This window comes from Laccaria bicolor, genomic scaffold (assembly GCF_000143565.1).
Source record: "Laccaria bicolor S238N-H82 LACBIscaffold_9 genomic scaffold, whole genome shotgun sequence".
NCBI lineage: Eukaryota > Fungi > Basidiomycota > Agaricomycetes > Agaricales > Hydnangiaceae > Laccaria > Laccaria bicolor.
Window position 1 is genome coordinate 52,354 of NW_001889880.1, and position 13,585 is coordinate 65,938.

A 13,585-nucleotide genomic window follows, 5' to 3' on the forward strand; every position below is an offset into this window, starting at 1 on the left:
CGATCTGTCAATGTACATCAAGGTGGATGCCATTGACCAAAATGCCTCAGTGACATGATTGTGACATGCTTTGCATATCTTGTAAGGTAGACGACAACCATACACAACCAACCCTCTGTGACGTGACATAACGCTCCTTTTTTGGCAAACAGAAATGAGAAAAGTCGAAGAAAAGGCCATAACAATTCTGTGCATAAAGTTAGGGAAAATCGACGACCATAGAACTATTAGAATTAGTGCTCTAAAGATATATACAAATTTATAAAGTAGGAGAATGAAAATTGGGGGAGGAGATACAAAAATACTATGGTAGGTTCCTGAAGCTCAAATTGACCGTCAAAAGCCTTCGTCACATCGAAGTTTCAATCCAAAATTGACTATAATGAATTCCTAAGGTTTCATATCTTGCGGGGGTTGTTGTTCTCTAATATTTGTTAGTTAAGACGCGTCCTTGAGTAATTGAACACCCAGAAATAGAATCCCCTCATTCTCCTTTGCAGTTTTGGCTTTTTGTTGTTTTATCACCTCTATGTAAGTTCTATGCTCTGGACTGGAGGTAATTGCTTCGCTTAGGCATGGTTCTGGCCTAATGAAGAGGATTTGCGCGTGTGCCTTCAAATTGACGCGTCGGGAAGTATTTTTGTTTCTTTTCCCTCAAATTTCGTTTTACCGCTTTAATTTTTTTTGTGCTCCATGAAATCTGCATTTGTCTCAGTTCTATGGTTTCCGATTAGCTGCGATTCGTGTTCAAAATTTTCTAGGACATTATCTGTGTAATTGAGGCTTAAAATGGAAATGTCACGCTGTGCACGTGACGTTGGAAGGATATGGTTGTCGTCTACCTTAGTTGTTCCCCTCAAGCCTCCTCACGTCGGCAACGCTCCGAGGCTACAACTCCACGAATTCTCAAAAATTTTGGCAGTATGCAAAACTACAAGTGTTAAATTTTCCAGGCTGCATGGTATGACGTTGAAGCTACAATGAAAAGGTGAAATTTCTGCATCCTGCCTTACAACGAATTTAAGTATTAACCCCTAAGCCTTCAGTTCGACACTGGTGAGTTGACATTTGCGTGATTCTTGTACTTATTTAACATGAAGAGCTGGTCAGTATATGGTTTCCCTTCCCGTCGAATGCCGTAGATTTTCTTTTTTTCTCCTTTCGCGCGAGATTCGAGAAGCTTACCGCGTTCATTAGCCCGTCTGCGCCAGAAACGAGTAGCATTCCAAACTTGAACGATCTTTAGCCTATCATTCGTCCCAAGATGAGTCACCAGTTCTGCCGCTACAACTCGAGATAGACACAAGCACGCAGGACGTGGGGTGGGACTGAATCTGAGGAACATGTTTTATGCTATCAAAATTCTTCGTTTAGTATGTCATTTACATCGCTGCTCAAATCTACACCGCTTCACGTCTCCGCGGCGCGGCTCGCAAGATATCATCCACGCTGTATCACAAAGACGTAAGGCTTCATCTGAAATATATGACACAAAGAAAGGACAAACCGAATGATCATTTCAGCAGCTTCACTCGCGCTGAGAACCACCTGGCGCTTGAGCTTATAGCTCTCAGTGATCCCCAATTCCCTCATAGATCCAATCGCCCCTTGCTCCATATCTAAAAAAAAACAGGGATTAGATAGGGGTAAGGAGACGAAAGGGAAAGATGGAAGTTGTTTACCCAAGCCCGCATCAGAATGCCCTTCATAATGCGCTGCCCTCAGCCTCGAAACCAAATCCGAAGAGTCATATCCAGCGTTATCGGCCAGGATGATGGGAATCTGTTTCAGAGCTTGACTGAACGCTTCTACGGCGAGAGCCTTCTTGCCCTTTACTGATCTAGCTTCATCCTCGACTGCACAGCTCATGAGCATCTCGGCACATCCACCACCGAGAACGGTTCGGGTCTCCTTGACTGTTTGGGATAGAACGGAAAGAGCGTCGTGGAGGGATCTCTCAGCCTCGTCTACCATTTGGTTTGTGGATCCGCGGAGGACGACGGTGCAGGCTTCGCCAGCGGCCACTCCGGAGAATTTGATGAGCTGTAAAAAGATGTAAAGATGAAGGCACATTGCCAGGAAAGGGTGGGGGGAGTAAAAACGCACCTTGTCCTCCCCGATCATGATCTCCTCAATCAACTCGCACTGCCCAAGCTTGACTAGATCCGGTCGGTCAAAGGTGCTTGCGATTTCACCCCCAGTGACGAGCGACAGCCTCTCCACGCCCTCAAAGTCGGCATGTTCGATGACCATGATGCCTTTCTCGGTGAGGAGGGACTCGGGATAGTTGTAGATGAGCTGCCTGTTCACGAAGCAGTTGATTCCGTGCGCTGCGATGGCGTCGACCTTGGCCTTCATTTTTTCCTGCAAGGAGTCAGTCAGCTGGATGGTATACAAAGAGAAAGAAAATTCAAGATGTCGAACGTACTCTTTCAGCCCGTTCCAACTCTGCCAACTTCCCTGTGCTGTCCACCTTCACGCGAGCACCAAAGATCTTGATTTTGTCGGTGTCCATTGCTAGAGTCAAGGTTTAGCCGATGATCAATTGTTCTGGTCAACGTACGTACAGGTGTTTGCAATGAGGATCTTGACATTCTCCATCCGCTTCGGTGAATTCACGGCGATAGTTTTGTCCAGGATGAAGCCTTCGTCGAGATAAGAGTCGGTCAGCTTTCCGCCAACTTTTTTGATGATTTGGATGTGTTCCAGATCTATTGATCCCTTTGCCAAAACTTCAGTCAGGCTCTGCTCGAAACGGGGAGGTTGAACAGAAACGTACCTTCAGCCTCAAAACAGCATCAACTGCCAGGTTTGCAAAGTAGTCTTTGTCTTGTGAGAGGACTTTTGAAGAGAGTGTCGTTCGGGCAATGTTGAATAGGTCTTCCCGGAATTTATGAGGATTTGAGCTGAAGTACCTTAAGCGAAAGATGACAATGATTGAGAAAACCACTCACAAGTTGTTAACCGCGGCCTTTTCCAAAGCCTTCAAGGCAGCCAAACTAGCGATCCGATAACCCTCAACAATCGTCTGTGGGTGGATTTTCTTCGCGATGAGCTTCTCTGCCTCCCTCAGCAACTCTGCAGCCAAAACAGTAACGGTAGTCGTCCCATCCCCAACCTCGTCGTCCTGAACCTTCGAAATGTTGACGAGAATCTTCGCTGCGGCATTATCAAGCTGGATCGCTTTCAGGATCGTCGCTCCATCGTTTGTGACGTTAATTTCGCCGGTTGACGCGGATTGGAGAATCTTGTTCATGCCTTTTGGCCCTAGTGTTGATTTTACGAGGTCTCCGAGCGCCAGGGCACCGACGAACGATGAGAGACGCGCATTTTCTGCTTTCTCCTCTGTTGCCTGCGAATTCTGCGCTTCAGCATCGTAAGATTTAGATGTAGATGCTCTCGCACCTGCTCTCCAAATATTTGCATGGACATCCTGGCTTGTAAAGGACGTTTTGGATCGTAAAAAGGAGTTCAGTGAGGTCCAATGTCGACGAAAACTAGAAAATGAGCCGTTTGCAATGTCGCGTACTCAATTGACGATTAGGCACGTGATACGTAACGTAGGACAGAAATTTACCGCCATCCAGAAGACTTCGCCTTTCCATGTCTTTGACTCGCCTGGTCCTGCAAATTCAACGGAATGGACGGATCTTTTCACGCTCATTAACGCAATGTAGCCAACCGACGCACTTCACCCCAAGATTGGTCTTCGGTTCACGAAGCTATGCTACGAAGGGCAAAGCCAAATCCACTGCCACTTTCGTACCAGGCTCAAAGCAACCCATCACCGATGAAGCTGCACGTCAGGAATATGACAAGGCAGAGACCGCTATGAAAACTGCTGCAGAATGGTTCCGTAAGGAATGCGCTAGCTCAGAGGTGCGGGCAAGTGGACGTGTTACTCCAGCGTTGCTTTCCCCCGTTCGCGTCAAGCTTCCTTCAGCCGAGAAGGAGTTCAAGTTGGAAGAGTTGGCTACTGTTGGCGTAAGGGATGGAACGACGTTGTTGATTACCTTGTTTGATGAACATGTGAGCCTCTGTCCTTTTCCCCGGCTTCTTGGACTTCCTCCGGCCTCGGATTGATATCTCGCCTCTGTTTTAGTAGACTATCAAACATGTCGAGTCGGCATTGCATACTTGCAAGATACCGGGGGTTGTGCCGCATAGGTATGACGACCGAACTATCAAAATTCCAATCCCCAAGTATGTTATCCATATTTTGTGTTATCCTCACGGCGAATTGATGATGTGTTTTCATCTGCAGGCCGACGGTGGATGCCCGCCACGCTCTATACGCGGCTGCTAAGCGGAAGGCGGAGGAAATGCGTGTGCAAATACGAAAGCAACACTCCCTCAGCGTGAAGCGTGGCAAGTTCGAGAAACACTCCGTCGAATTGGAAGAGGTGTGTGTTTCAACTGTTTCTACGCCAGGCCACCTTCTGATTTGGTACGCCATGAACAGTTCCAGAAACTCACTGATAGATATATTGGTGAGGTGGACAAGGTTCTCGCAAACCTTCAAAAGGCGACTGGTGCACCCAAGTAGTCGTGAATGGCGTACACGCCGTGACGACAAGACGCCATACGTATGGAATAAATAGATCAAAATCCAAACCTCTGTCGTTTACGAATTGAAATCGACTGAGATATTGGATTGGTTGCCCTCTGAACGTTGTACATTCCGCCCAACCAAGCACGACCACGCTTGAAATAGATTATTTGAATTCATTATTTTTGTGATGACGCGTAAACTTTCCAGACTAAGGCTCGAACAGGCTCGAAGGTACTGGCGACGCGCAGTTATTTGAAATTCCAGATCAATGACACGGTGATCACGTGACCTTGATATGAAAGTTTCTAAGCTAATAAAAGTGGCGAGACTTCCTATAACCATCTCCGTCCTACGCCATGTCAAAACGAATTCGCATGTACACGGTGGAAGACGTGGCGTCGCATTCCAATGCGTCCAGCTGCTGGATATCTCGCGCTGGCAAAGTCTACGACGTCTCTGGGTTCCTCAACGACCACCCAGGCGGTGACGACTTGATTCTCAACCACGCTGGGAAGGACGTTGGTGATGCTATGCGAGATGAGGACGAGCATGTGCACTCTGAGTCTGCTTATGAGATGTTGGAGGAATATCTTATTGGAAGAATAGGAGCGGAGGAGTCTATAGTTCGAGAAGGTCCGTCCGTCATACCCACCGGTTATTCGAACAGCCTTTGGAAGCTGACTTCACCCCTACAATTAGATTGGGAAGCTACGGATGATTTTCATCCAGATGACACGGATTCTGCGAGGGATTATGAGAAAAACCAGTTCCTTGACCTCCGCAAACCCCTCTTCATGCAGATGTGGAATGCGAACTTTAGGTGTGTCGCTGTGACGTGTTTTCCTGCCTTCTAAATTTTGAACCACTTATTAGTAAATCATACTATCTGCAGCAGGTCCATCAACCCCGTCACCTTCCTGAGCCAGCGCGTTTGTTTGGTCCGGATATACTAGAGGTGAGGACGACGTGTCGGATCACCTTCTCCCTTTATTTTCGTCACTGACCAAAAGCAATAAATAGATGGCGACGCGCACAGTGTGGTACGTGGTGCCCATATTCTGGGCCCCGATCGCAATATACCTGTTTCTGCGGTCCGTTTTCCAATTTACCGGACCTCTACCTGGTTTCTTCTCGAATCCTACGCTGCCGCTATCTCAGCTTGGCACAATCCCGACGGACTCGTTTGTGAAAACTGGGCTGTGCTTTTTGGCTGGGAATGTTATCTGGACTATGCTGGAGTATGGGATGCATCGGTTCTTATTTCATATTGATGAATATCTTCCTGATAAACCCGCGTTTCTGACGCTGCATTTCTTGATGCATGGGATCCACCATTATTTGCCTATGGACCGGTGCGTTGTTATGTTCTGGTTTGCGTTGGCGAGCCTTGGGCTGACTTGTTTCCTACTACATAGTCTGCGGCTGGTAATGCCTCCGACCCTTTTTACTATTCTACAGTTTCCCTTCACCCAGCTCGCATATGTTATCTTCCCCGCATCAGTCTCAAACGGCATTATCGCCGGTGCTTTCACCTTTTGTGAGTTCGTCCATCGTTTTTAGTCGCGCTGTGCTCATCAGGCCATTGCTCAGATATCCTGTACGACTGCATGCACTATGCGTAGGTTATAGCTCCTTACTAGTAAGGTTCATCTCTGATCTTCTTCTCCCAAACTTAGGCTACACCATACGAGGCTTCCGCAGTACATGAAAGACATGAAAAAATACCATCTTGCGCATCACTACAAAAACTTTGAGCTCGGGTTTGGTGTTACCAGTAAGCCGCCGGTCTCCCCTCCTCACTGAAAGAGCAGAAGACTGACTTTCTTTTCGTAAGGCAAAATCTGGGACATTGCTTTCAATACTGTCCTCAAGGTGTAAAACATATGCCTTGTGTTCGACTTGACTCACGGATTTATGGACTGAACACACACCCCATCTATACTCTTCGAGCTTAATATATACGTTCTCTGGGGTTTATTTGTTATGAAGTACTTGTACGGGCGGAGTAATTGTGGATTTATATACTTATTTCGATGACTTCACTCGAGAACGCACAGAACCAAATATAGACTCGAGATTGAACTCCATCGTTACTTGGCCGGCCTCTGAGCTCTAACTTTCATCCTAGACGTCGCGAACAACACTCTCAGCGCATTGGCTCCAATAAGACTTGTGGGGGCGCGTTTCAGGTTCTCCGAGTCTTTCGTATCGTGGCTGTAGTGGTACTAACATTGGGTGTGTGGTACAACAGGAATGCCGAGGTTAAACTTCGACATTGACGAGGCTGCATTGCTCAAAGCTTACAAAATCGGCACACTCAACCCCACGTACGCCCCTACGCCATATTGAGACATGAACGGTTGTTGTTGACCATCGCAAATGCAGGCAGTGGGAGGAAGTCGATCATGACCTCGAAGACTCGGTGGCTGGTGCCTTGCTTAGTCCCTCGAGCAACAATGATGCAGAAGGAGATCCATTGGGTATAGGGAGTGCTGTCAAGTGCGTTATATTGAATCATACTCCGGGGGTTTGACTTTTAACTGGCTCTTTCTGATAGAGTGAGAGAAATGGACATGGAATCCAGTATGGTTCCCTTGATCGTCTGAATGCCACGGAAGCGACTAAATGGATATACTACGCAGAGGCCGCCGTTCTTCTAACATCCAAGTCGTTCGACCCGAAAGTGTTTCTCTCGGCAGTGCATCCCAATGCGACGTATCAAGATCTTGCGAGAGGCATTGCGCACCTCCAGAACTCCATCGAAGCGCGTTCTGAAGCACTGAGGATTCTAGTCGAGGACAATTTTGATCGTTTTGTGGCTGTAAAGGCGTCAACGGATGGTACGAATTCCATGGATGGATTGTTATGCGTTGCGTGTGTTGATTTTTGCTCTTTCCTCAGCACTATATACAGAAATGAAGGAAGGGATTCTATCGACGGAAACAGATTACGCCTCAAAGCCTCTGAGAGACCACCTTAAGCGTGTGTATTACTCTCTCCAATTCATGAGACACAGCTGAATAGGATTTTCAGAGGCCACTCAGAAAGCTAACCAAGTTTTCCTTCCCGTGTTGGAGAACGCTTCCAAGGCACAGAAGCTCCGGACCACCCTCGGCGTATTTGAACGCTCAAAGTTTTTCTTTAATCTCCCAAGCTTCATCATCGAGTCGATCGAAGCGGTATGTGTCACACGACTCACCTTGATTTAAATAAAGACAACCCCTGACACCTAATGTTGCAATTAGGGACGATACGAAATGGCCCTGCGAGATTACAAGAAAGGAAAATATATGCTGGAGACGCGTCCGGGACAATTACTCCCCATTGGCAATAACAAAGATGGGCCGGCGACGCTAGCCGCCGAACAGCAGCAAAAGCGGGTCCTTGATAAGGTGTGGAACAGCGTGGAGAAAGCCATGGGCGAGATGCGAAATGTTCTAGTTTCTCAGCTTCAAGATCCTGCGCGAAGCGTGGAGGAACAAGAGAAAACGCTTGAGTACGTGTTTCTTTTGGGCTGCTGGCTTTTTACTTTCTGCAGCTGACCTTTTTTTTCCATTTAGGATTCTAATGGAACTTCAGCTAAATGATGATCCCGTCTGGCTGTATTTCGACAGCCATCATAAACAGATAATGGATCAAATGAATCAGGCATACCAGGCTGCCGTCCGTTCCATCGAAGGTATGACACAGAGAGTAAATATTTCCCACATAGTCTCACATTCATGAGACAGCAATCATCCAGAAGACGAACCCAGACGCCTCGGACTCTGCCGCATTGACCGCATCATTAGCAGCCCAGTTACAGACGGCTGTACTTGGGCTGGAGGCCAAGGAAAGCGATGCCGCCGTCGGTGCGCATTTTCTTTCTACTACGGCCGCCGAAGAGAGTCGAGTTCTGACACCGTCCACCCAGCTCAATCGCCTGGAGAACCAGTCTGGTTGGCCATCCATGATCTGATCAAGAATGTATCGGAGATTATGATGTCTTCTATTCCAAGTTTTTGGAAGATCTCGAAAAGTTTCATGGACGGAAAATTCAAGAAGGTTTGTGAAGTCTGCCCCCTCGTTATTGTCGCTCATTCAAAGCCCTTTAGCCCACCAACTCTCCTAACGGCACGCGTAGGAGTCCGTCACAATGCCGCACAATGACCTTGGACATCGTGAAGCTTTACATATCTCTGATCTCACAATTTTTCAACCTTTCGGATATGGCCGTCATGACTTCCCCCAGCGGATCCAATAACAACACTCCACTTCCCCTTCTTCCGAAGAATTCTCATTCCATCTCAACGGCCCATTACCTGATTAAGATTCTCGCCGAGGTTCACGAGACCGTCAATGAATTGAACGCAATGGAAATATCCAATGAAGCCGCGTCCGGTCTTAGAAATCTTTTGGAGAGTGCCAAGTGGAGATTCGAGGATGTTCTCATCGGCTCGTGGTTAAGAGGTAAGCCGCGATTCCTCTACCTGTAAGACCGTGTTTCCAGTGGTCCCATAGACGCGAGCATCTTTCACCACGTCGAGGCGTGGATTGCCGGCCCCTCTGATTTGTTCGCCACGCATTATCTGTCGCAGATTGAACTCTTCCAGCGACACCTCACCACTGCGGCTTTCAAGATTGCTGGCGGAGTTGATATCTCTGCGACATCTTTGTCTAAACCTCTGAAACAAAACCCGGTTCCGCAAGCGTTCGTGTCAAAGATTACCAAGGCGTTCTTGGACGCCCTCTACGCTTTCCTCGATGGGCTGGTTCTGTTGGCTTCCGACGAATCGCCAGTTATCACCGGGAAGCAACCCCCTTTGGCAGTCATAAAATCCAACGAACCCAATACGCTGGATCTATTAGATGTTACCGATGGGGTATGAAAGCTCCACTCTTGGAATCGCAAGAAAGCTTGCTAACACATATCCAGGATATCAGGATGCTACTGGTGATATCTAACTTTGGCCATCTCGCAAACGCCATCATTCCCAGCATGCTCGCACAGTTAGAAGTTGCTTTGAATGTGTCCATGATGGACGACAGACAGGTACAGTATCATTATCGGACAAGGAAACTTATGCTTATTCTTTTCTCATCAGACCTTGATGACTGTTGTGAAAGAGTTGGACAAAACCCTCTTTGAAGGCTACGTAAAACCAAGAGCAAAGATCGTCACGGACATTGTCCGTGGCGGAATTCTCGATCCCCAGATGAATTGGTACGAAACGCCCCACCCGACAGGTCTGTACTCGCCCTTTCCTCATGGAACTCGACTGATTCTTCCTCAGAAATCCGCCCCTACATGTATGAGACCCTGATGTATCTGGTTAGCACACATGCCCAGATATGTAGGGTGGCCGAACCCTTGTTGGACAGAGCATTGAATGCCCTTGTGGAGGAACTTGCCAACGAGGCTCTTTCATGTTTCCGTCAAGTGAAACGGTTTGGAATGGGCGGGATGTTGAGGGTGACTTTTGTTTCAATCATCCGGTTAAGTCGTTTCTTACCCTGCAATTAGGCGACCCTTGAAATTGAATTCATGCATCAAACATTGGGGCGATATGTCACACCCGCCGCTGCACGAACCCTATCTGATCTTTACAATAAAATCTCACAAGCGTACGCGCGGCGTCCAGGAGATGAAAACCTACAGGCCAATTTGGACGGTGTTAAGAAGACACTTGCTGAAACACGCCGCGCGACCGGGATCGAGTTTCTATGCTTTAGGCAAACAAAGTCGAGCACCAGCCGCAGCACGCCCTCAGGTTCTAGACGGGATAAGGATGCGGGCCGCAGTAGTAACACTGGAAAGGTGTAGAGTAACGACCGTTTTGGCAAAAGGGCTTTGTATTGTAACCAGGATTATTTATTAACTTTCATACCCATGTAGACATAATAGCAAATCAGACAACTAGTGTCATATGGAGGGACGTGTTCCAGCTGCTTGTTCAGCAAATTGCGGGTTCTCTACGCTCGAGTCAGAGTAAGTCCGATGTTATGTCAAAATAAGTTACAATTTAATTATACGATGGGGGGTATAAACGGCTATGTTCAGGCCATCAAATCAACAAGGATCGTCACTATTCCCAAAACTGATAGCATCAGTGGATTAGCGTAAGACCGAGGGATAGAACGTCTAAAAACAAACCCACCAATTTCGATGGCAATCAAGGCGATGACGATCTGTTCAAGGCGTTCGGCATGTTTACTTGAGACGGACTCTTTCAGCAGCTGCAGCATATCCTGGAGAACCTAGACATAGGGACTCAGAAGAAGGGTACTCGAGGCGAAGGGGATTGATAGGACCAACCTCGACACGTGTATTGAGGAGGTTGATTCTCTGCGGAATTTCGAGGTAACTCCGAGCTGCGTCATACAAGGGTTGAAGATCGGGGTAACTCTGCCAAACTACGCGTAAGCCCAAATAAGCCATCGATTAAACCTGGTAAGCGTGCCCAAAAGACCTCCTGTAAAGGCATGTCAGAGCGGGAGCGCAGAAGCATGGATGGCCTTACTGGAGAATCGAGAACCGACCCAACGGAGTTGATATTTGTTCGAAGAAGGAACAATTGACCAATCTGTTGCATGATTTCTGCGGCCCCGATTCATTTCAAAAGTTTCAGGGTCGTGGAGAGAGCATGTCACCTTTGTGAGGCATTCCAATTTTTCCTGTTTCGCTGATGACTTCTGGAATATCTTTCGTTTCTTCGATGGTTGACGATATCAGGTCTTCAAACTGCGAATCGGAAAGCATGGAGTCAGCGTGGATTTATGATGATAGATGGGTCTCATTACTAGTGAAATTTTAACTGATTGTGAGAGAGCATGCGACAGGGAGAGTTTCGTCCTGATATAACATGAGTGTTATGCGGAAAAAGCCTCCCGATAACGTACATGTAACTAGACCCTTTTCGAAGGGTGATCACATCATTATAGATCCTAGGAGTGGAACCAAGTTAGCGGTAGATGAGGTTTCGAATACACAGACAAACCGACTGTAGTTCGCATAATAATAATTGAGGTCCTCCATTTCGATATCTTCAGGAGCTGAGTTCCTGTAAGTTACGGCAAAAATGATGTTCAGAAGAGAAGTGCCATACCAAGTTTATCCACTTCGAAACGTTTTCTGAAAATACGTTTAACTTTGTGCATTAAATTATCCATTATACGCACATTGAAGAAAGGAATCGTCTCTCTTGTTGTTCTGTCATCCCCCATATAACGACAGTACCGTAGTCAAATAAGAAAATCTCTGCCTCCGTTGCAGTTGTGTCGAATTTGCTCCGCTTTCTCTGCTTTACAGGTCTTTCCTCGCTGTTGTCCTGTGGCTGATCTTCTGCCAGCTCTGGTATGCCCAGAAGGTCTCCTACTGGTGCATGGGGGCCGGCTCGGGATGGTCGGCTTTCGTGGGGGTTGGACGGCGGGTCATAGATGTATGGGGTATATATGACTTCGTCGATCAGCTTGGGATTTGTGTGGTATGCGTTTCGTCTAGCATTGAAAAACTTCATGAGGTCCTGCATCCGGTAGGAGCTGAGGATCCCAGTCAGCCCAACCTAGGTTGAATCGTGGTGGAGACAGTTACCTCGCCGTGGCGTAAGCCGTAACCCGTGGCAAAGACTTCGCTTTCTTTTTGGTCAACTTCAATGCGTCCCGTCGAGCTGTACCGTCAGGAATCAGTGAGATCTGGTTGTAAACCTGTAATAGGCACAGAAGCACGCATGAGCAAAGAGTGATGCATGATTTCAAAGAAGATATGCACCTCGATATCCTCCTGCGACTGCGAATCTTCATTTTCGTCAATATCGCCATCATCACTGTCTCCAGCAGTCCCAGGACTTTCAGGATGATCTTTGATTCGCGAAACCTCCCCAGTACTCTTCGTGCTGATAACTGGAAGATGTTCGGGCTGCTCTGGTAGGACTTTGAGCTTGCCAGCGACCTTGGTCGACCTATTTGCGCCTCTAGGCTTCGTTTCTAGAGAGGCGTTGGGCTTCGTATTCGTCGGGTCGGGCATATTTCCATGGATTTACAAACTGTTTAGAGATTGTTCATATGATACCAACACGAGTTGCGAAATACTTACTTGCAATAATTATTTTTGTTCTCTGTTAGCTAAACCCCCAACTACTTACATTCCAAATTTCAACTTTGCACTGACTCCGAGTCCCCTCGACGACGACAAACAACTCAGCCTTCCATTTGACCCTTAGGAATAGCAACTCCCCAATACATATTTTTCGCCCAGTCACTGCCAGTGTCATGATAAATTGGCCTCACTACTATCCGTACCGGAAATCCGAGTGAGGAAGACGAAGTCCCCCTCGTTCTCGACCCTGCCACCATAGGTCCATACATAGGCTCCGCGGCGATTGGCTGGCAGTTGACGCAGATAACACGCAGTGTTATGGATTTCTAGCGCTGCGAACTATGAAGATCAAGTGACTTTCATCGTGTAAAACGCCCAAGATATTACCCAATGACCGGTCTCACAGTTCGTTCCTTTCGGTCGTCTTGTACTTATCGGATCATGAGACGTGGTCTGCAGTGCACGCTTATCGTCGATTCGTCTGCTTAAAAATCCCGTGAGCCTTTGACATGCTTAACAGGTACCACCGCCGAACTCCTTCAAGGATGTTTTAAAACCAACTTCTCAAAGGGAATTCAACTGTACCGGGACGGTGCTCCCACCCTGATCTACGCACCTACTAGCGGTCCGCACTTGTGAATCAAACAAGGTCAACCCCCGAACGTTTTACCTTCGCGTACCTGAGGTCTAGGTCACCTATAGGTGGCGGGGGTGAAAATTCAATTGCACCGACATCAGCTTAACGGAGTTTAACGGTCTTCGCAAAATGATGCTGGTTGGCAGAATTCGAAAAATGGATCGAAAACGGTATTTCTCCAGCCCTTGGTCCTTCTGAATGGACAGTAAAAAGTACGGCATCAATTGTGTTCACCTTCTAGAATATCGAGTAAGCGCACGCGACCGCCAAATTCCACTTTGAGGCGTCCTCTCACCCTTAAGATTGGCCGAAGAAAGATCGT

General features: G+C 47.4%; 5 protein-coding genes across 5 annotated transcripts; 3 read left to right on the forward strand and 2 right to left on the reverse strand.

Annotated features, from left to right (window-relative positions):
• Positions 1-1,332: 1,332 nt before the first annotated feature.
• Positions 1,333-3,432, reverse strand: LACBIDRAFT_189945 (uncharacterized protein; the record flags this gene model as incomplete). Its single annotated transcript, XM_001879829.1, has 9 exons — positions 1,333-1,449; positions 1,508-1,619; positions 1,683-2,043; positions 2,107-2,364; positions 2,429-2,517; positions 2,568-2,721; positions 2,780-2,906; positions 2,955-3,352; positions 3,406-3,432. 9 exons carry the CDS (start codon positions 3,430-3,432, stop codon positions 1,401-1,403), a joined length of 1,575 nt encoding a protein of 524 aa, XP_001879864.1. The 3' UTR covers positions 1,333-1,400.
• An 86-nt stretch (positions 3,433-3,518) lies between these two features.
• Positions 3,519-4,575, forward strand: LACBIDRAFT_293801 (uncharacterized protein; the record flags this gene model as incomplete). The annotated part of the gene is given in 6 exon segments (XM_001879575.1): positions 3,519-3,525; positions 3,545-3,548; positions 3,678-4,029; positions 4,106-4,203; positions 4,265-4,403; positions 4,463-4,575. The coding sequence occupies 6 exon segments, from the start codon at positions 3,519-3,521 to the stop codon at positions 4,544-4,546; spliced, it is 684 nt and encodes a 227-aa protein (XP_001879610.1). The 3' UTR covers positions 4,547-4,575.
• A 351-nt stretch (positions 4,576-4,926) lies between these two features.
• LACBIDRAFT_248952 (fatty acid-2 hydroxylase) lies at positions 4,927-6,430 on the forward strand (the record flags this gene model as incomplete). The annotated part of the gene is made up of 8 exons (XM_001879576.1): positions 4,927-5,185; positions 5,252-5,372; positions 5,426-5,507; positions 5,573-5,904; positions 5,968-6,089; positions 6,143-6,170; positions 6,229-6,326; positions 6,387-6,430. 8 exons carry the CDS (start codon positions 4,927-4,929, stop codon positions 6,428-6,430), a joined length of 1,086 nt encoding a protein of 361 aa, XP_001879611.1.
• A 211-nt stretch (positions 6,431-6,641) lies between these two features.
• On the forward strand, positions 6,642-10,467 carry LACBIDRAFT_385738 (exocyst complex component sec5). Its single transcript, XM_001879577.1, has 16 exons — positions 6,642-6,741; positions 6,804-6,879; positions 6,938-7,051; positions 7,110-7,135; positions 7,195-7,392; positions 7,454-7,534; positions 7,586-7,731; positions 7,798-8,048; positions 8,113-8,231; positions 8,295-8,596; positions 8,647-9,001; positions 9,053-9,414; positions 9,468-9,584; positions 9,637-9,778; positions 9,826-10,004; positions 10,056-10,467. The coding sequence occupies exons 2-16, from the start codon at positions 6,806-6,808 to the stop codon at positions 10,353-10,355; spliced, it is 2,766 nt and encodes a 921-aa protein (XP_001879612.1). The 5' UTR covers positions 6,642-6,741; positions 6,804-6,805; the 3' UTR covers positions 10,356-10,467.
• Positions 10,468-10,588: 121 nt separating this feature from the next.
• Positions 10,589-12,554, reverse strand: LACBIDRAFT_248705 (uncharacterized protein; the record flags this gene model as incomplete). The annotated part of the gene is made up of 13 exons (XM_001879830.1): positions 10,589-10,629; positions 10,690-10,789; positions 10,848-10,945; positions 10,980-11,004; positions 11,053-11,129; positions 11,183-11,273; positions 11,333-11,384; positions 11,432-11,476; positions 11,530-11,584; positions 11,638-11,663; positions 11,711-12,070; positions 12,123-12,235; positions 12,300-12,554. The coding sequence occupies 13 exons, from the start codon at positions 12,552-12,554 to the stop codon at positions 10,589-10,591; spliced, it is 1,338 nt and encodes a 445-aa protein (XP_001879865.1).
• Positions 12,555-13,585: the final 1,031 nt, after the last annotated feature.